The sequence below is a fragment of the Acanthopagrus latus genome, chromosome 17, assembly GCF_904848185.1.
Source record: "Acanthopagrus latus isolate v.2019 chromosome 17, fAcaLat1.1, whole genome shotgun sequence".
NCBI lineage: Eukaryota > Metazoa > Chordata > Actinopteri > Spariformes > Sparidae > Acanthopagrus > Acanthopagrus latus.
Genome location: NC_051055.1, coordinates 30,362,056 through 30,384,908, shown reverse-complemented (window position 1 = coordinate 30,384,908; position 22,853 = coordinate 30,362,056). Strand labels below are relative to the sequence as shown.

Below are 22,853 nucleotides of genomic sequence, written 5' to 3'. Positions count from 1 at the left end.
CAGCAGCAGATCAGAAACGTGTTTTGGCCGTAAACCATTCAGCGCTTTATAATAAACCAGAACAGTTGTGGAGCTTCACAGTAAAACAGAGTTGCAGCATTCTGCTAAACACCTGAAGCAGCTGGAGACTTGATTTAAAACAGAGAAACGACCAAAAAGAAACATGAAATGGCTTCAAATATCTAATTTGGGGTGATCCAAAGTCTCTGGAGACGTTATTTACACCCTTGACATGCACTCAAGCTTGTGCACTCACTGCAGATGGGGTGCATGCTAATGCTTTAGCTTAGCAGAGAAGATTTCATCTAAATAAAGAGTGCAAGTAACATCTCCTCAGATCAGTTTGTGGTTTTGGGGCTTCGAGTCTCCAGCTACTTCACTTCCATCAGCATGGAGGGAGGCGATGATGACTGGACGTCCATTAAACTAAATTAAAACTCCTTGTGTTTGAATGATTTGAATGATAGAAACACGACTTCATCCAACAGAAAGTCAGATGAACTGCTGCGTTTGGTTCAGAAGGCTGAAGAATGAAACAGAAACAGGAGAGCTGCATATGAAAACATTTATTATAGGCTAATAAGAGATCACATGTATTAACTATTACAGTTCCAAAACAGATGACCCCACTTTTTTAATTAGCTTTTTTTTCTGACATCACAACAGAGTGAATTGATCTGTCATACATCCAAAAAATACAAAGAAAGGAGACCAGTTATGTCGATAAATAAAAAGTTAACCCTAAAATTCCTACACCTTTTTTTTTATTTTTGGCAAAGTGCTGTATTATTCCAGTAAACTACACAAAAAGCAAATAAACATTTAACACTTGGTGAAAAATAAAAAATGCCACAAAATATTCTTCACACTTTTTTTTTTTTTTTTTTTTTTTTTAAAACAAACAAGGAGAGAAGAGTTCTGCTACATCATTCTGTCTGGTTTTGTTGAGTCATTATAAAAGCCGTACACTGTGTGGGCGGGCGGCGGCGGCGAGAGCGAACAAGAGTCCTCCGAGTGGTGCATAGTTGGTTTCTGACGTCTGTTTGTGTGTTTTTCTTTATCACGTCCACTCGGGACATTAAGGAACAACAACAACAAAAAAAAGGGAGTTCAAGTTCTTCATTGATGCATTGTCATTACAACATTTCAACCTGGAAGGCACGTGATCCACAAATTTCAAGGCATTGAACAAAAACATTATAAATCCCTGTTAGTTTGATGATGGAGAGATGAACTGAGAACAGAAACTAAAAAATAAAACATGTAAGGCTCCTGACAGCAGGAGGAGACGGATCATCAGCGCCCGTCTCCTTCCTGTCCCTTCTGTCTTTAAGTTCGCCTTTTTTTCAAAAAACATCAAAATAACATCATCCACGATTGCAAAGCTCAACAGCAGAGAGAGAGAAAGACATTCAAGAATTAAAAACAGGAGCTTAAATACACCAGAGAGAACCACTCAGCTATACCGTTATTTACAGCAAACCGTACAGACGCCTAACAAACGTTTGTTAGTGCTTTCTTAATGATGCTACCGTCCAATCAACACGTCCGTAGAGACAAACTCAAGTCAGGTGTGACCGGAGAATCAGGAACCACACTGCAAAACATCTGAAGCCTTCACAGAGCTGATACATCCATTCTGAAGCACATATGTAGTCGGACATACGAGATGATCAGTAAATACATCACCCAGTTAGTAAATCGAGATCATGACTTGTTTGTCTTCCTAACATTTTACAGGTGTAATTTGTAAAATGGCCAGAATTTAAAAAGGTCAAGCTAAAATAAAGGCGATCAGCTCATCATCAGCTGTGACTTCATTCTGTTGACTTGTTAGACTCAGCAGTGATCTGACTGCTTTCACATCTCCAGCTCAACCTACAGACTGTCAGACTGTCAGACTGCTGTTAGGAGCTAGCTGGTTAGCATGCTAACTTCCGTACTGATGTTCTGGCCGTATCTTACAAACTGCCCCTTTAATTTTCTCTCCACAGGATTCAGTTGCTCTGTGAGATGGATGGTTTTCTCTCTGACCTGCAGTGTGGCTCACCAACACTTTTAAACAACAAGTAAAAGAACATCAGTATTATAAACTAGTGAAAGGTTAAAAGATCGTTGCTACTTTTTTGGTTTAAATATTTTTTTAACAGTTTAGCAAAATGTAACTAAGTTAACATGGAAAATAGAAAGAGTTAAAAAGCATTTTAGTACATTTTCTAAAAACCATGTTAGGTACACTCGAGCAAAAAACAACATGAACTATAAACACAGCTGAACAAGACCAACAGTTTCTCTCCATCTCGATGGGTTTCCAACAGTCGACTGAGAACGTCAAGTGTTCATTTTCACAGTCCTGGGACCAAAGATACGCTAAAACTAAAGAGTCGATTATTTCTCACAAACATTTTCACGAAGGGAAAGCTTGCCGGGACAAGAGCTGGAAAAGTCCGAGCACGCACAAAGAATCATCAGCCGTCAAGTAAAAATCTGCATTTTCCTAAAGAGTAAAGGTGATTGGTTGTGACCCTGAGAAGTGGACTGCAGATTCATTTTAACAAACAAACAAAAATAATAAAAAAAGAAACAAAATCTTTTTCCGTTTTCTTTTTTTTTTTTCCCACCGTCGTCACGCTAACACAACTCTACAACCATGCAACAGATCGCACACTAACATAACCAAACATACCTAAGCAAGATAGACGCATATATACCAACTTCATACTGATATGTAAATTTGTTTTTTTCTTTTCAAAAAAATATTTTGGAAGTTTTTTTTCTTTTAAATACATTTTTTTTCTTCTTCTACATTTCTGTTCATCTCAAAGCTACCGTTAAAACAAGGCGTTTAGTGATATTTAACCCAGTAATCTTTACCGTCTTTTTTTCTTTTCATTTTTCAAAATATTGTGAAAAGTACTGAATTACAGAGTCAGAGGCAGGTTCAGCCGGCGGGAGGCAGGACGAGCGAGAGGACAAGGAGGCGACGCTGCTGACGAGATCAAACTTGAAGGCAGGAAATTAGAGAAATTAAAGTCCCTTCAAAATGTTGTAACACTGAGGAAACAGTAAGTGGTGACGTGTTCGTTAGTGAGGTGTGTTCTCCTTTGTGGATCCAGTAAAAAAAAAAAAAAAAAAAAAAAAAACATGAGGTAACGTTGTGAGGTCCCTCAGATTTCTGCGAGCGAGGACTTCGGTCTAGAACTGCAGTCATTAATCACAAAGGAAACAGAGAAACTGGAAATAGAAATACAGAAAACAGACTCAAAAGGCAAAGCAGCTGCAGAAACAGGTCCGACTCTCTCGGTTCTGATTCTCAGTTTTCAGTTACTACAGCCGTCAGTTTCACATTAAAACCCTCTGGATGCTGAAACGTCTCCGGCTGTTTAACTTTGCCTTCATGTCGCTAAACGTTTGTATTGAAGCGTAAATTTTAAATTGCTTCCACATAAAAGTGGCTGACTGATGACAGACAGACTCTGAAAACATAACAGTGGATATGGAAGCAGCACTGTCCCTTCAATAACTCCTACATTTCCCATAATGCAACTTGATATAATCTTTTCCTCAGAGCCTTCCTGCTCCACATACACACAGACAGAGGAGTACTCCTCATAAGGCCATTATTTTGAGAGGTTAACTTAGTGGAACGTCCCTTTAATTAACCTGTTCTCATGTGATGTGTGTCAAAAGGCATTCTGGGAAACGTAGGAACTATTTTTTTCTTGAGTGAAAACATCGAAGATCGTTAGAGAGTATCTCCCAAAACAACTACAGATGTCTGATAATGCCAGTGTGAGATTATTTGAGGGGATTTTTCCTTTAAATTTTTGTCTCGTCACTTCCTGTATGACATCACAACACTCCTGCAGTGATTGGATGGCGACATTGTGCTGCTGCACTGAACACATTCAAGTGATTTGTGACCTGTAACGTCTGCTGATCCATAAAGTCACCAGACAGCAGCGACACCGCACCGCCCGCCAGTGACATCACCGTGACATCATCGCTGTATCCTGCCACGCTGTGAACCTGCCACTGAGTAAAGTGACCTACAGCATTGATTCTACACATTAAGTTGTCCATAAAGAACGAGAAGAGAAAAGAAAGAAGAGAAGAAGAAGAAGAAGAGAATGTCACCGTGACGACTCTTCTTCTCTGTGATTGGACACAATTCGGAACAGCGGAGGGGGATTCAAACATGGATGGAGGAGGAGGAAGAGGAGGAGGAGGCTGAAGAGGAGGAAGAGGAGGAGGTGAGGAACCTTTCACCCACTGGCCACATGAGCTGATAAAATAACAAACCAATCATCAGCCTCTTTCCCTGTTTCACCGTCCAATCAGACTTGAGAACAGATTGGGGCGTGGCTGATGGCTGATGGTGTCAATCGACTTGTTGCTGGTGTTGATTTCTTGAAAAGAGAAGAAGAAAACAGACGTGTGTGTGTGTGTGGCCAGTGTTGGTTTCCCGTACTGCTTAAAGGATCGAGGTTGATGATGATGATGTCATCAGGACGCCTCAGAAGTTGAGGTGTCTCTGGCTGGGCTGGTGCAGGTGCACGGTGCCGGCCTTCTGCGGGCGCAGCAGGTTGAGGCGGCGCAGGGCGTTGCGGGACAGCGGTTGGGTGCGTTGGGTGGCGTTACCCGCCCACTGCTGAAGGAGGCCAGCCCGGGCGGAGAGCGCCGCGGCGTAGCAGGCGGAGTGGAGGCTGGAGCGCCGCGGGACGACTGCAACCTCCGGCCTGCAGGGGGAGGCGACACAGACAGAAGCAGAAAGCTGTTAGATGCTGTAAAATAAAACGCATGATGGCGTCTGAGACCTCGTGTTGTTGTTCCTCTGCTGCACTGATGACTCGACTGTTCTGTTACAGTCAGCCATGTTTTTTTGTTAACTTCTGCTTTATGCTCTTTGGAGGTCTGAAGTTTAAAAGTTCAACATACTGTTACCGATCGATGAAGTCACTATTCTGTGACAGATCTACTTCACTACGTCTGGAGATGATTTGGTACTCGAGCATCTCGTCGGTACTCAGACTGGTCTTAAAACGAGACAAGCTGATCGATATCAATTTACATCTATTCAGCAATACTAATGTCTGTGGGTTTTAAAGTGTATAGTCATTTCTTTGTTTGTTTCATTCTTCTAAATGTTGTGTTATCTTTATGTGTGTCGTGTTGTATCACGGCTCTCTGTAATGAAGAGAGAATGAAGGCAGAAATCAAATCTCTGAGACTTAAAATGACCAACAGTTCTGTGATTTCTCCTTCTCAGACTGCATCATCTGAGTTAAGAGGTCATGTTGTGTTGTTTAAAGACTTTATATGATTACTGTTGGTGGTCATTTGATCTCGTCTTTGCGGCGGTCAGGACTTCACCTGTGTCGGGGGCCGTCCAGAGCACGCCTGCCCTTCTCCTTCCCACCGGAGGCTGTCGGGGCGGACGCCATGTTTCCGGGCAGCAGGCCCAGCTCCAGGTCGAGGGAGCGCGGCAGGGGGTCGAGGGTCAGTCTGGGGGGGCTGTGGTGGGCGTACACCGACATGCTGGGGTGCTCGATCAGCAGGTTCTCCAGAGGACTCGTCTCCAGGAGGACGGGCTTGCTGCCGCGGCCGGTGAAGCAGGGCGGGGGGGTGACGAACCAGCTCTCCTCCAGAGAGCCGACGTCCAGGCGAAGGAACCCGCTCTCTTCTTCGTCCTCGGTGTCGTCGTCGTCCTCCTCCTCCTCCTCCGCCCCGCCGTCTGGGTCGGTGTCAGCCGTGGAGTTGAGGGAGGTGCAGGAGGCGTAGCGGATTGGAGGGCTGGCCATGGGGGACGGGATCATCACCAGGTCTTCCTCCTCGTCTTCCTCGGGGCCGACGTTGGATCCAGAGAGACCGTCTCCACACTGAGAGGAGCAGGCTTCAGCTGCAGGGAGAGAAGAGAGAGGAGGAGCTTTACAAAGTGATTTTAAAATATTGATTCTTTAACGTCTCTCAGGACATTTACTTCATCACCTGTTGTTTCTGATATTTAAGGCTTTTGTTTTTGATTGTTTTCTCAATGAATCGATGACTTTGCTTCATAAATTGTCCGAAAATGGTGAAAAATGTCCCAGATGATGTCGTCAAATGTTTTGTTTTTCCACACAGAGATATATATTTTACTGTCATCTATCGGAAAGAAATAAGAAAATACTCAGGCTGGAATCTGAGAATTGTATTTTCCTCTGAGACCTGATGTGGCTGCAGTTTCTCGTGGATGAAACCAGAAAATGATCACAGTTAAGATACTTTATTTCCTTAGAAATGTTCTCAAAGTGGTTAAGTGATCATCAAAGTCGCTGCAGATTGAGTGAAGTGTTTGAAAATGTGTAGAAGTGTGACTGCTTGGTGTAAGCCCTCCATCCGTCCAGCAGGCGGCGCTGTGGTCCGTCTGTGCAGCAGCAGCACCTTCACATGTAAACAATCAGCCTGAGAGCTGCAGAGCCACATGTGCAACTGAAACCACAGACGGTTAGTGTGAGCGTGTCTGCAGACCGTGAGCTGCTGATCCTTCCCCTCCGTGCAGAATTAACCTGCACCCTCTCTGTGTTGTTCCCACACTGACGCTGCTGCACAACACAAATCAGCCTCTAATGGTTCACAGAGACGCAGGAAGTTCTGAGGTGTGGAGGCAACACGAGCTCCGGCTGGCAGACTGGAGGCTATAAATAACTGAAGACTGAGCAGACGTCTCTGGTTGTTTCACTTCTGTTTATTCTCTCCAGCACTTATATAAAGACTGAGAATTAATACCGGGGGCATCTTTAATGCTCAAACCCTGCAGAGGTTTATTTTTAACTGAGACATGCGGCTGCAGGACTGAACAAACAAGAGTCCTCATCAGCTCCATCAAGTTTCCTCCCTGACCTCGGTGCCCTCGCTGGTCACAGTGAGCATGTAAGTCGCTCTGTTTAACGCATGTCAGCCGGCGTGAACATGGCGGAGACTGTTTACCCACAACAGGCCTAAGAGGCTGCAGAGTGCCGACTCAGCACGCAGCAGCTGATCTGCACACTTTATCCTCCCGGTGGCGAGGACGAACGCTCGCCGCCCGAGTCCGTCAGCAGCCGAGCTCTTCGTCTGCAGGCTCTGCTGTTAGCGAGGAGCGGCACAGTTCTGGAGACTTTGGCAGGCGGTGTGTCGGGTTAATGAGGTCGGTGCGGATAATAAACGAACCGGCTGACCTTCCATAACTCTGGCTCAGAGTCTGCAGGGTTTCAGTCTGCACGAACAGCTGATTTCACTTGAGTCATGTCTCCACCAGCCGTTTCACCAGATTTTGCAACATGAGATCATTTTAAAGGCCATAGCTTGTTTTCGTTGCACCGATTGAGACAGACGGCACACATGCAGGAACATGTGACGACCCCGACGACAGCGAGTCACATGTTTTTTTTCTTTGCGATCTGTGTGGAAGCAGCAGCCCGACATGCGTGCAGCTCTGTTGTCTGTCCACACAGGCCGACATGGTCACGCCTGCTGTGCACACATTCACTCTGAGCTGCAGGCTGAAGTCTGCAGCATGGCTGTAAACATAATCGGATCTTTGAAATGTCCACTATACAACTTCTTTGAAGTCACGATTCACCTGCTGTTGTCCTTTATTCTTGAACTGTAGGACTTCCAGATGGGCAGATGTGCTGTTTTCAACTATATTTGTCAAAATATGGTGTTAAAGTGCATCTGAAATGTTTTTCCAAGCTGTTAATCCGTGCGTCAGGAGCTCTGTCCTACAGGCCAGTAACAAGTTGCATAGATAACCTTTAACTGATGGTAATGATCATTCAAACTTCTGACCTTGTTTACAGGCTGCGTTCTGTTTACATGTGGCGGACCCTGCCACCTTTCTAGCTACAAACAGTACTTTCCTCTGAGAGCAGCTCGTTTATTCACTGAAGGAAAAGATAAATATTTCTGAGTTTGTATTATTACCTCATTAATGTTGTAAATAGTAAATTTCTAAATTTTAAATAACGTCTCCAAAACTGCAGACTGCTCCTTTAACCTCTCGGATTAGATGACTCGACATTCCCGTCGAGTTTCCAACCGGAGGGAAGCTTTTATTACATTTCAACCTTCAGACTTCTCTTGTGCAGCCTGAACATTTGTGCCTGTATGAAACACAACACTGTGTCCAGGTGTGTGTGTTGATCAGGAGGGATGTCGGAGCGGCGCTGTGCCCATACAAGTCCACCTCCACCGGCCCAGAACTGGAACTCCAGCTGCACCAGGATCTATTTTTACATCCTCTGGTTCCCCAGACGCTTTTGTTTGACCTGTTTACAGGTTGACTACCATAAACTGCCTGATGGCACCCTGCCGCTCCGCCCCTCCACCCTGAATTGGGCCAGCCGGCCTCTGTTTCTCCCCCCTCCCGCCCGAAGTATTCACACGGCGGTGGAATCGGAGACGGGTCGAGTCGAGACCGGCGGCGGGTGAACGGAGGGGCAGATCGAAGCTGTGCTGAGCTTCACTTAGAGCCACCTGGAAGTCAGCGCAGTGTGTCATGTTTCTGTTTACAGTGTGTGTGTGTGTGTGTGTGTGTGTGTGTGTGTGTGTGTGAGAGAGAGACTCAGCTGGAAACTTGGGTCCAATAAAACCGTCTAAACTTGTACTGTATCGTTGTTTGACCTGCTGCTTCTTCATCCATCTGCTGACTGGCTTCAGCAGATCTCACAGGTTTAATAAGCCTCATTTTGCTCCATTATTTGGTGTTTTTTTTACATTTCAAATCAAGTCTACAGCTGCGTCAGTGGTTTAAATGTCTTTTCTGCTGTTTTAATTGAACTACCTCCACATGTAAACCAGTTTACCGTCAGCTTGAAGTGTGTTTTTACTGGTTTTATCGTCCCTCTCCTGAGACTCACCCAGGTAGTTGACCAGGATCCAGTCTTCATCCTCCTCCTCCTCTTTTCCATCCCCAGGTCTGTTGCTTCGGCTCAACTCCTCCACGTCGTCCCCGAACAGAGCGCTGGCGAACCTCTGGAACATCCCTGGACGTCCTGCGGGGGCGCGAGGCTGCGGGCGGGGCTGGGGGAGGCACGTGGCTCGGGGCGACGGCGGGAAAGCGTGGCGCACACTTTGGTCATCAGCTGCGGGGTTCACGGCGGCGGGAAGGCTCCGGAAAGGTGCTAAAGTGCATTAATAAGGTGTGGTCATGGATCATCTGAGGGCCAGCAGGAGCAGGCTGGACATCGCTCGACGTCGGGATTGTTTCAATGAGTGCAAAAGTACAAAACAGGCCCTGAGAGGAGGACAGAGAGTGTTAATCAACACAGATCCATATGAAGGCTCTGAGGTTTCTGATACACACACACACACACACAATAAGGTCTTTACCGCTGCAGACACACACTGATCTGCAGACCTGATCATCAGCCTGTGTAAGTCAGACAGGATTCATTTCCTGTCGGAGCCGACGGAGGCGAGCGGAGAGAAGCTGTCCGCTCTGCGTCTGAAGAAAGAGATGAGCTGTGTTCAGGCGACACACAGTCACAGCTGGCCGGCAGCCGCTCTGCTGCTCTCACTACAGGCGTTCATGGAGAGTGTCAGCAGACAGAATAAGAAGTGATCGGTGTCGACAGCCCGCTGCAGCTGCCGTATGAAGGGAGGGCGAGGAAGCTTTGTTCGGATTAATATTAGTGGATTAAAGCCCGGTGTGTAACGACCCGCTCACTCTGTACATCTTTAAATTCTACTTTTACAGTTTCAGGTTGATTAACTCACTATCATGTCTGTTATTATTGTCCTCCGACTGACACGCTGCCAAAATACAGACGACAAAAAGCTTTCATTCAGTAGTAATGTGCATGTGAATGAGTCAGGGTTTATTTCACCCTGTGTTTTGACTCTCAGGCTACATAAGGCTCTCTGATTGGTGGAGCTGCCTGAAAGGAAACTCTGCAGACGAAACTGAGGGATTAAAACACTAATGTTGTTTATTTGTTGACATGAAGCACTGACTCCATATGTGGATGATATTTTTGGTGCTTTATAAATAAAACAATTAAGCTTCTTTTAGTATGAGCAAGCACGATAAACAATAACAAATTAAGTAGGATATAAATGATATAAAGTATACAATCATGACAACTAATAATGTTGACAACATTCAAGAATAAGCTAAAATGATCGACTGAATGTGAAGACATAGCTCCTCTGACATCATGATGTCTGTGTACTGCTGTGAAGTTAGCATGCTAACCAGTTAGCCCCAGGCTTCCAGTTCAAAGCTCCCATGCTAGCAGTGGAAACGCCTACACTGCCCCATGTGGCTAACTGAGCTAATTACCCGATGGCAGCTAGCAGCAGTTAGCAGTTACTCTGGCAATATGCTGCCCCCTGCTGGTTTGGAGTATAAATTTGACCGGCACCCAATTCGTAGATATTTGTGTCTCAATTGCAGATAAAAAACACACTATAATTTTCTCACCATTTGGATTTAAATTGCAAATAAATGCTTATCAAAACAAATTAAGCTAAGTGACACAAATTACTGTAACGAGAGGAACAATTAAAAAACGTCATCATGGGAGAATTATCTAAAGTGCACAGACTATTTTTTAATTTTACATCTGAAAACATTAGTTAAAGGGCCGGTATGTAGATTTGGAGAAGAATTTAAAACTCACATTTTTAATATTTACAGTATTAATGAGGTAATAATACAAACTCAGGAGTATGTATTTTTCCATAACTGAATAAACAAGCTGCTCTCGGAGGAAACATGGTCTCAGAACACTGTCTGGAAGCTAAGAAGGTGGCAGGGTCCGCCACAGTAAAAACATAGTTTATTCAATCATGAAAACACGGAGAAAGAAATCTAAACTACATACTGCACCTTTAAACGAAGCAGGGTCGCAGACATGAAGGACATGTATATAGTGCATCTATATCAATATATCATACGTCAACATTAGAACATGTTTACATTAAGACTGATGTAAAGAAACCTGAAACCACATTATAATATATATTTTTCTCAGTTGTTCTGAGCCTGTAAATCACTCTCGGAGCTAAAACACTATAAGTTCAATATTGTTTTATTTGATATAAGTCGACCTTTTGGTTTGAATGTGAGATTGTGTATTTTTTCCTGAGAAGACCTGAGAAGCTCAAATGTCGGATTTTATTGAAATGCACACTCGGTTCAATCCCAGCTGCGGTGCGTTTAAATCCTCGTGTGCTGGCTCGTATTTCTCTGTTGTCTTATTCATTACATGCAGCGGGGAGGAAGCGCGCTTCTCCGGGAGAACAAAAGCCGGACCCGTCCTCTGTAAACAGCCGAGCAGCTGTGACGGAGAAACGGACAGAATAAACCGTCACACCGCCGACAACAGCAGGCTGATAATCTGCTGCACCTGTTACTCCTCCAGCTCATCGTTTGAGAGATAAACACCATAAATCATTGTCCTCAGATCATCATAATCAGTGAACACAAAGGGGAAAAGCTCCTCTTATGGGCGGCTAATGTCCAAAAAGGTTAAGTGAGTCATGGCTGTGGCTTTCTGTTGAGCAATTAATACATCTGTTACATCATACTGCCATTATTTATTCACACAAGTGTCAAATAAACTAGAAGAAGAGAAGAGGGGCAGTCTACAGTGTGTAGACTGACAGAATTACACATTAAACCCCCACAGGGAGCCGATAATCAGGAGGATCAGAGACACATTACCTCCAAGTTGGCAAACAACAGCTTATTCAAGCAGAAACAGGATTTATGACAGTAAATTTACAGAAGGTAATATCAAGGTGGGTCAGGCTGATGTCAACTGATCCTACAGGTGACTGTGGTTTGGGACAGGTAATGACTACTGTTGTTGACACTAATGTTTATGATTACTAGATTAAGTGTTGAGCCTTTAAAATATTAGGTTTTATTATTAGTTGGTGGCATGTAAACAATCCAAAACCACAAGAAAATCTCCTTACAATGCTATAAAACAGGTATAAATGGTGAATTGTCAAACTTGAGAAGACAAACGGTCATAAAATAGTGAAAATGTCACCAAAAGTTCCTACAGACGTCTTCAGTTGTCTTGTTTTGTTCGACCAACCGTCTAAAAACAATCAACTTTGAATTTAAATACCGTGTTGAGGAAAAAAAGCAGCAAATCCTCACTTCGAAAAAGCTAAAAACAAGAAATGTTTGACATTTTTACTTGACACATACTAAGTATGAACATGGTTGTTGGCTAAAATACACATCGATGGAGTGATAGATAAATCGGCGTACATTTCCAAACTAGTCCAATAATAATCTGTAGCTGCAGCAGCCTGCGGATTCTCACTTGCAAAAAGCTAAAAACAAGAAATGTTTGACATTTTCATTTGACAAATGACCAAGTATGAACATGGTTGTTGGCTAAAATACACATCGATTGAGTGATGGATAAATCGGCGTACATGTTTGTGCTAATGTGATTAACCGACCGGTCTGTGGGACAAAAACAGTCCAAACTGGTCCAATAATAATCTGGAGCTGTGTGTTGGTCACAAAAGGGAAGGGGAGGAGGCTGTAACTCGACCCCGGCTGGGCAGGACCGTCTGCCTGCTAAACTTTTACATCCAGAAATATGTTATGACATTATTTCCCATAGTATTTTAATATATCGGGACGTTGTTGTGCTCAAAGTTGAGCGGAAAATAACACGACAACCAGCCACTGCTAGCTTAAACAGCCTAGCAAGATTAAGCTAGCAGTGCAAAGAGCTAGCCGAATAAAAAAAGCATCGCAGACGTTTAATAACGCGACGTAACTTATTGATGACCGTCTGATTCTGACGGTAACAGAGTGGTTTTGCTGTAAAATGGATGAAAATTGATCTTTAGTATGAGAACAAGAGGAACCGGAGCCGTTAACGGCCACCGAGAGGAAAACAAAGAGCTCACCTGCGGCAGACACGGAGGATGTAAACGCTTCAAGATCGTGATTAAAATCCTTAAAACTGAGGTAGATGCGTTACTTTTCGAAAAATAGAAAAACTTTAGGGTTTCTTCGCGGAAGAAATAAAAAATAGATATTTTTAAAAAAGGTTATTTATGGACTGTACATCGGGAGTCACAGTGTGGTTCAGCTTGCTTTCTTTCTTTTTTTCCTTCAGTCCGTTTCCTTCTCAGTCCCCCGACTGCTCCTTCTTTTGTTGTTGTTGTGGAGCTCCAACAGCTGATCGGCGTGACGTCGCCAGCAGCAGCCTATCGGAGGGGACGGGCCTGGAGCGCGGGCTCCGGCCAATCAGACGCGGTGTTACGAGCTGTCACTAACCCACGTGACTCCTCCTCCTCCTCCCCCCTGAAAAAGGGCATGACTGGGCAAAGCTCTGCAGAACAACAGAACCAGATCTGGGCTTTTTCCCCCTGAAGAACAGAAACATGTTACATAAGCAGACCAACATCCGGGTCAGGCTGCAGGACTTCCTGTTCTCGAAGTGTCCAGTCAGCCAATGGAGTTCAGAGTTACAGTTTGAATAATAGAGTCATAAAAATATAATCACTGCAAATTAGAACAAGGTGCGGAGGGTTTCCAGACACCTTTGATCACAGCAGAACTTTACCACGTCTTCATTTGTACTTTTATATAAGTTACTCAGTTATATAATGACGGACAGCTGCTGTAAACACTGTCAGCAAACACAGGATGTTTTTAGACGTTCTGATGAAGTCTGGGTGAAATTAGTTTCTGGATTCGTCTCTGTGTGCAGACATCCACTGTTCCCTCTCTTTGACTTCTACTGTGGGTTTAAAGGGTTTCTACACTGGTTTTATACATTAAAGTGTGTTTACAGGCTGAAAAAAAACATAGTATAAAGCTGCATGTAATCTCTCAGTGGCCACATTGCATTGTGGGTAATGTAGGCCCGAGATTTTAAAAGGGGAGATTTAGATGATTTGTTTTTTTAACTGCCCATAATGAGTCCAACAGTGTTACAGAGTACAATGCGAGACCAGTGGAGTGCTTGACAGAACCTGGGGCCTACATTACCCATGATGCAACTGAGCCACTGACCACAGGTATAATTATAGATATGAAGGTTATTAAAACAGCAGCACTGTAGTCTCACTGTGCTAAAGCTGCCTGCTGACTTACGAATGAACTTAAACGTGTTTTCAGAATTTGGCAACTAAACAAAAAAGTACAATAACTCTTATTTGTAATAAAAATAGCTGCTTCAGTTGAAGCCTGATTGACTAGCGTAGCCTAGCATTAGCATGTTGGACACAGTTTGTAGGACTGCTGCTGCTCCTCGGCTCGTTACAGAAACCTCAGTAATGAAGATGCTTCGTTCTAACGAGCAGCGCGACATGAAACTTCAACACTCGACATGCTCAGAGTGAACAAACAGGCGGCAGCAGGTTCATCAGCCAGACGAGCTGATCGTCCTCCTGCTCTGGACTGAATGTGGTAACGTGAACCTGAGCTCCAGATTCTGGCATGTGAACAAATAAAGACGCAGATCTGCTACACTGCCGGTCCAGAACAGGTCGGATCATGCAGAACAAGTTCCCTCGTTATGATGTTTAACCTTCGGAGGAGTTTATCAGGTAAAGCTCAGTCAGATTTACTCTGTAATCAGGAGCAGCCGCTTCACAAATGAGTTAATTACAGTTTACCACCACATGATTTCCAGCCGGGAGGGAAAGAAGGAAAAACCTGTTTTGACCCTTCAGGACCGAGGGAGGAAACATCACAGGTTCTTTTACAGATTTGAGGCACTTCTGCTTCACCTGAGACTTTAATTTCATGTTATCTTTTTACATCTCAGAGGGAAATCTTATAGTTTTTTCACTCCGCTGCATCTGAGAGCTTCAGCTACGAGTTCATTCGACAACGTGATGAAGGTGAAAGTGGCTGAATCACGTCTGAGGTTCTGAAGCTCTGGATCAGATATTTGGGTCGGCAGGGGGTTTGACAGACCTCGTCGCCCCTCAGAAGGAGAACATGAGGGGGACCCAGCCTTCACCTCCTCCTCCTCCTCCTCCTCCTCCTCCTCCTCGTGCCCTCCATTCAATCCATAATCTGGGGGAAAGGCCACCAGCGTCAGACAAAAGACCTCCAGGAACTCTGGAACACTGAACTGGCTCGCAGCTCAGATTCTTTACATTTCACTTTCTGATTATCAGAATAAAGACATTTGCTGTGAAGGTTTTCTCTCTGACGGGTCTTGAAGATGCAGCTTTGATTCTGAAACTGAAGAAAAATGATCCACTCTTCTTTATGAAATATGTTTTCTCCTCTTCCCTCAAACAATGGAGGTTATTACGTTACTACAGGTGAACTAACAGCTTCACATGTGAATATAAAATGTGGACATGTGAACTGGACAGTTTCACCAGAGACCAGCTCTTCTTCATGTCAGTGAAAATGTCTGTTGAGAGAAGTTTGCTCTCTGAGATTATTTGCTGTTGTTGGACTTTGCTGATGATCTTCTGTTCCATCTGTGCCTGCGGTGACCTAAAGCTGAATTTTAAAAACTGCTGTCTGTATTCGGCACGTCGGCAGGAACCTGTTTGTTTGAGGACGATGTAATGAAACGGCGTCATGGCGACGCACAGAGAGCAGACAGACGGACGAGTCTGCAGATTCTTGTCTCAGCTTGTTGACTTTAGTGACAACACGCAGAACATCGAGCGTGACGACTGAACGTTAAACTGTAACTGTGGGAGTGTTGGAGTTCAGACAGACGAGACGACGTGAACGCATCCTGTACAAGTGTCCAAGTATTCACTGGATTCACGTTTACAAATGTTTATGTTGGCTACGTTTATTTAAAACCACAGATATGTTGAAAGCGAGTGTTTCTTTATGTCCAGTTTTTATTCTAAGTGGTGACAGTGCTGTGCTTCTGTACTAGTTAGGTACAAAACACTTGGAGTTAATAAAAGATTATGTTTTAGCCTAAAACACACAGCTAGTAAATGTTAAAAATATTCAGTGGATTCACGTTTACAAATGTTGTTGTTGTCTTGTTGCTATGATTCGTTTAAAACGTATAAATTAAATGTTACGTTGTGACTCCGGGCAGCTCTACGGCTAACTGAGCTAATTAGCTAATGTCAGCCAGCTGCAGCCACAGAGAGCTGCAGCTGGCCCCGATGTTTCTGGAGCCAACCTTTAAATATCAGTCACATATTTTCACCTTTAAATGTAAATCCTTGTGATTCATTTTCAGTTAATCTGCAGATTATTTTCTGGGTTCTGAGATGAATCCTTCGGTGTGTGAGGAGACCAGCTGACCTCATGGAAAGAGGAAGCGTCCCTAAATTTTCCGTACAGTCGGTTTCCTGCACGTGTGTTTCAACACTGAGCTGTAAATCAACGCTGGTTCCAAAACAGAGTCCAGAGCAGAAAGGAGGAAGTTCCTCACCCTGCATGACGGCACGGGAACACGGCCAGGCAGCGCTTCATATGTCGACACCCAGATCATCGCTCACAGCACGGAAGAAACACCAGGACATTTAGTCCAAAGACTTCAGGTTCAGGTGTGTCCACAGCTGATACCTGTTAGCTCGGGTTTCTTTCAGAATCAGCCTGTGCAGACTTTTATTTTTGCACTTGTGACACTTTATGATCCCACATGGCAGGATTTAAAGGGATTATTCAGTTTCAAAAGCACAAATGCATCCTCAGATGATGGATATGTTTGAATCCACTTTAGTTTAGCTCAGCAGACTGAAGGCCAGTAACAATATAAAATAAAATTGGGACAGAAATGGTTAAATTCATAGATTGAGCTATTTTATTTGAGATTTTGCTTGGATTGACTAGCATAGCAGCTAATCTTTATTGATTATTTATTGAGTTTATCATCAGTTTCAGTCTGTCTGTGTAGCGGATGCTTCATGATGCTGTTAGCTTGTTTTAGCCTGTGCTAAATCTAAATCTAATGTGGAGGAAAACTGCTGCTTCATCAAAAAATGAACGGTGCTAAAATGGTGTAGCGACATGACAACATCCAAACAGCAGCTAACAGTGTGATGTGGATTTTTAGGGCTCTGGTTTTGTACAAATTTACAGTGCAAAGTTATTTAAATTGATTCCCCAAATCATGAAACATTATACTCCAGTTGCTAAAAGCTAAAGTGTTGTCAAGCTGGCAGATTAGCTTGCTAGCTAATGAGAAACGAGGGAAACGTGAATGACGCTTTGTGACGAAAGATTAAAAAATGCAGAGACTGAGCTAAAAGTTTCCATCTTTCTCTCACTCGTCTGAAGCTGTTCTGTATATTTACACTTTGTAAATGTTCCCTCTGCTGTTATCATCCTTTTTTATCACCTCGCCTCTCGTGTGTCTTCTTACATTTGACTGATCCAACAGCCTGCAGCGTTTCTAACACTGGCCGAGTTACACCCGACTGCTTCACAGCTGGATTAGAAAAACTGAACAGAGAGGAGAGGACACGCTGTGACGAGACGGTTTCATTGATAATAGTTTCATAAAGATGTTCACTAATATCAGATTTAAAGGAGCTGGAGGGAAGTTAAGTTGCTTCACCTCCACCTCGTTCCTGTTCACACAACAGAAGCCTCGAGCTGCACATCCATGTGGAAAAACACACACAGAAGCAGGACAACATGTCACTCTAGACTTTTCCATTCCCAAACAACAAGGTTGCACCTGTAGCGCTCTGACATCACAACACTGATAAGAAGTCCTCCAGCGCTCCCTTCCTGTTTTCTTTTTCTTTCCACAGTTGCATCACATCGTCTCCGGCTGGACTCTGACCCAAAGTCTGAACCAGGACAGGAAACACACCTGGATCCTAAAAATACAGATCACAGTGTTCCAGTCTTTTTTTAGTCTTTATTATTTAGCATATAAAACCTAGAACACCTTTAAAAGGAGACGATCACCCAAAATGTAAAACGTGTCAGTTGCAGCATTCAGCTGAACAACTGAAGTAGCTGGAGATTCAAAACAGAGAAACAACCTAAAAAATATTCCAAAACCTTTGTTAAAACTTTGCAGAATTAGCTGTTAGCACTTCCTGTTAGCAGTGAACCTGTGGATGTTCAGACAACCATCACTGGATCACTGTGATACTGAAGAGAACTTAAAAACATGATGTTTCTAAGGCAAGTTCTGCACATGTGAGGAGCGTCTGTTTGGAGGATTTCTAAGCAGATTTATGGAGTTGTCCTCTCCTCCTCCTGATGATATAAAGTCCTCCTCTCCTCCTCCTGATGATATAAAGTCCTCCTCTCCTCCTCCTGATGATATAAAGTCAGGTGAAGTGTTGTAACTCACTGGAGCATCAAATGTGGATTCGTCCACCGCCGCTGCTGAAAATAGTCCCCAACAAATAAAGCAACATTTTGCTTTGCATTTTACTTCTTCTTCCGTTTTGTCTGATAAAAACTACAGGAAATGACTGAATCTTCAATCTTGTGGGGTGTTTACTGTAATATAGTGTGTGTGTGTGTGTGTGTGTGTGTGTGTGTGTGTGTGTGTGTGTGTGTGTGTGTGTGTGCATGATGGACAAAATGTCCCGCTGACCAACATAATGAGTGATCGCTGTAACACATCACTCTCATTGCTGCGTGGCCGCCTTCCTTCTGCGGCGTCTTTATGTAACCAGGCTAATGTTTACTGTGTGTGTTGCACAACACTGTCCTCTGCGAGCGGCGCAGCGAGGGGTCAACAACCTCGTGTTGTTCTCCCTCAACACTGACTCACTGATGCTGTGGATTATAAAAGTTTAAACTTCATCAGGAAAATTAATTAATCAGCTCGTTATTTCTCTCTGTTGTGTTTTTGTCGTTTAAAGGAACAGTTGACGTGAAAAATTGAGAATTCAGTCATTATGTCCCCAAGGGGGACGCAGGAAGTCGGTCACTGTGCTGACGGGTCGGTCTACATAATGATGTCATAGTAAATAGAGTGTAACATTCATGACTATTAATGTGAAGGGACAGATAATGTGTATCTGATCATTATTAACAGGGATTTACAACATTTTGAGTTTTGCACCACAGCAGACAACAACCGTCCCAGACTCCCTTGAAGAAATGCTCAATTTTGGGAGTTGTTGAGTCAGGAGACACATTATAACCTTTGAGACACACATTTTCTTCAGATTCTTAGTTATTTGGACCTTATTATGAATTCGGCAAATGTTCCAGCCTCGTTTCAGGTGACGCTGCAGCCGCCTCAGCACTTCTAGCAATCATCACGGCCGAACACGGCATTATTGGAAATGTACGATCGAGTCTGTACGTAAACACCACTGACAACAACAGATGATGTTTGAGGGTCTTGAAGGGTCGTTCCATCTGATATGGAGCTACGGTTAGGGTTCCTTTGATATTTTCTCAGCTGCTTGAAAGTTTTAATTTTAGACCTCTGCTTTGTTTTTAGTGTCTGTCAGGTTGTAAACGCTGGCGGCCTCTCGGCTCCTGGTTACAGCAGCTCCTCCAGCTGCGGTGACGAGTCGGTATCAGCGGCCGGTCTGTCGATCAGGACGTAAACATGCGGAGAGGAATGTGGGCCGGGCCCAGTAACACACTGACCTCTGTGGTGACAGAGTTCACAGCTTTACAACCAGCAGGACGACACACAAGTACTCATGCTGCATCACATATTTTTCTTCTTACATCTGATTTTTTACAAATTAACAGACTCACATTAGTAACATGATGATAATAAATGTTAATGATGTATTATTATTTATTTTGCCGTGTTCGCTGTTTACAGTTAATGATGACAATGATATGCTGCAGCCACAGAAAACAGATGCTGAGCTGGTTTATCAGCAGCTACGTCGGCTAACTCAGTAGCACCAAGCACACAGGCCCCGACCCAAAGAACCGAGACGCAGCGGCAGTGACAGAATGTCATCCATCACAAACTACAGATCCAACGAGCCAAATAACAGCAGCAACACACTCCTGTAGCAGCTCATGTTAGCACAAAGCACACAGCCCCAGAGCCAAGCTAACCACTTTAGCACAAAGCACACACGTACATCAGTGAGGAGTAACTGTCACACAGGGTGGACTGGTTCCTGCTTGAGTTTAAATGAGCGTGGCTTTAAACAGAAGTGTTTATTTTTGTATTTATTAGACCAAAAAAACGCTAAAAGAGTTTGATCAATGTAGCAAACTAGCTGCTAACGGGGCAGCTAGTGTTGGTGCAGTCAGGCTGTGTGTGCTCATGTGTCCTGGAGGAGCAGCTCTGCAGGGACGAGGTCCGATTTGTTTCTGTTGGACACTTTCAAAGTTGAACTTGATCCTTCTGGTTTCAACAATCTCTCCAACCGCAGCTTTAAGTTAAAGAGCCGTGTAGAAGAGTGGAGGCTGGTGTAACGATGATGGTGTCACAATCTCGTGTTGGATGATTATGAAGTTTGCTGGTGCTACACATGGACTGTTCACACTCTGTCTGAGGTTCAGTCTACACTGACTGAACTGGACTGAAGCTGCTGCTGTTGTTTCCTCATCAGAGAGGAAGCTTGACGCCTGCAGGGGTGGAGGAAGGTTTGATGCTCGGACTCAGACTTCGGGTGGAGCGCCGCACGATAAGCTTTAATATGTTCAACCACAAACACTAAACATGAGAGCAACACCCAGGACGAGAACGCAGAGTGAGAGTCTGATGAGCCAATGACGAACACCAGCGAGGAGGAAACAAAGAGCTCATTATCAGATAAGTTTCTGCAGAACTCAAGCTCCTGCCAGAGGTGACATCCTCCTCCTGAGTTGCATCAGCTGAAGCTGAGGAGGCGGGACGAGTCACAGAGAGCCGGCAGGTCATTGGCTCTTTAAGTCCTGTCAGTCAGTGAACTAACTCTGCCCCAAGCTCGTAAAGTGAGTTAATAATAGACGTGAAGTCATAAAACGCAGCCTGTTTCCTTCTCAACATCCAAAGAACTCAAGAAAAGTGCAGGAAGAAAAGAATCCGAGTGCAGAATGCGAGTGCAGACGAGGAGCTGCAGCCTTTCAGACGAAGACGAGCAGGAGATCCTGAAGTGAAGATTAAAGATTCACACAGAGCTGAAACCTTTATGTTTCTATGAAGGAAACAAAGTTTGAGACATCTCTGAAACTCAAGTTTGAAGTTTCAGAGACACATTAAAGTTTTCAGATCCTTGACTTCAGAAAAAAGAACTAAAACAAACTGTGATCAAACCTGAAGTCAAGTGTCATCAGCTACATTTACTCAAGTCATCAGAACTAAAAGTATAAAATGGTCGTATAAAAAGTTCCCTAAAGTATGAACATGAACAGTTATTCTGAAAAACAACTAAAGCCGTCCAATAATAAAAATATTTACCTCCATATGTACCTGAACAATCCTGAACAGCCTAAAAGTCAAACTAAAAGTAAATATATCTGATATTAAATGTACTTAAGTATCAAAGTAACAAGTAAAGATATCGTGTTGAGGGATTACTTTGGTAAAAGTCTAAAAATAACTCACACACTGTATTTAATGTTCCGATCAGCAGAATCATTGTTTGTTGTATTTCATCTGTTTGTGGGTAAAATAAGTAAAGTAATCTGAAGCAGAATGTAATCTGTAATCAGCAAAGTAACAAGTAACTAAAGTTACTAAATAAATATATAGTAATTGTAAAAACTGTAGTAGAAAATAGAAATACTGAAGTAAAGTACACGAGGATGCTGTAACTGAACTGAAATTAAGATATCATGTTAAAATATTAATTTGGTAACTAGAGATTGTTGGGCGAACTGTTCCTTTAGGCGTCTGGGTTTTTATTCTTCTTCTTATTATTATTTATGATCTGATCTAATTTTTACAACTTTGTGTGAACAGACATTTGTCCAAAATGATTCTTTAAATTGGAAAATATTAAATTTGTATTAATAGGACGCGAAACACTAAACCTGACCATGTTTCTGAGCTCGCCGGACTGGTTTCAGGTGACCCGGGTTCACTCGTGTTCTGACCTGCAGCAGGTCACCGGTGAGGGTTCTGTTTACAAAGCCCGGTTCAGACACAAACAGGGACGCTGCTGAACCTCCACAGATGGTCGACGTAAACAGGATTACTGAACCCTGCAGAGCTTCGGTCCGTGGATAAGTGCTTAATGAGCTCCGTGAGTCATCCCATCTCACCTCACCATGGAAGGACACGAGACGGAAGAGAACGACAGTCTGTAGAACAGGAAACACTGAAGTGACTGTTGCTATCACAGAACTCTGTTCTTAAAGACACGATGTGAAAGATTTCTTCATTAAAATGTCTCAAAACGACCAGACTGCTGTTAATTATGTTGTTGAGTTGTGAACTGACATTAACCCAAATGTTTCCACCAGTTCACTCAAAGGAAACTTTCTGCTGGACGCCTTCAACGCTGAACTTTCACCCAGAGGTGGCGCTGATCACAAGGACCGTTGTTGAACGCTGGTCTGTTGATTAAACCCAGACGATGATCGTTTCGATTTGTCTGACGAAGCTGCAGGTTTAATAATCAAACACCCGACAACAAACCTGCAGGTGAACACAGGATGCAAACTTCACTCTCACAAAAGCGATTTGCACCAAATCTCCAAGCGCCAACTCACCGATTGAGCATTTTTACACTGTAACTCCTCCAAAGAGCGACTTCTCCAAAAGATGTTCTTGTGTAAAACTTCTCATAAAACCGACCCGACTGTCCTTCAAAGGCAGAACATCAGCTTCCACACACACAGGCGAGATTACATACGGCAGATTTTCATCAGCAGCGCTGGTTGGTGATGGTTTAACGGTTCACCAGTCAAGTTTGACCACCGAAGAATTTTTTGTTTATTCTGAAGTTACTCAAGCGAGCGTTATGTAAAGTCCATTTCCCCTCCAGGTCCAGTCAGCAGAACAGAACGGAACAGAAACACA

General features: G+C 43.6%; 1 protein-coding gene across 1 annotated transcript; it reads right to left on the bottom strand.

Moving 5' to 3' along the window:
• Nucleotides 1-551: 551 nt before the first annotated feature.
• Nucleotides 552-13,187, bottom strand: tp53inp1 (tumor protein p53 inducible nuclear protein 1). Its single transcript, XM_037074349.1, has 4 exons — nucleotides 12,910-13,187; nucleotides 8,883-9,259; nucleotides 5,374-5,899; nucleotides 552-4,739 (listed from the first exon to the last, which is right to left on the bottom strand). Exons 2-4 carry the CDS (start codon nucleotides 9,004-9,006, stop codon nucleotides 4,517-4,519), a joined length of 873 nt encoding a protein of 290 aa, XP_036930244.1. The 5' UTR covers nucleotides 9,007-9,259; nucleotides 12,910-13,187; the 3' UTR covers nucleotides 552-4,516.
• Nucleotides 13,188-22,853: the final 9,666 nt, after the last annotated feature.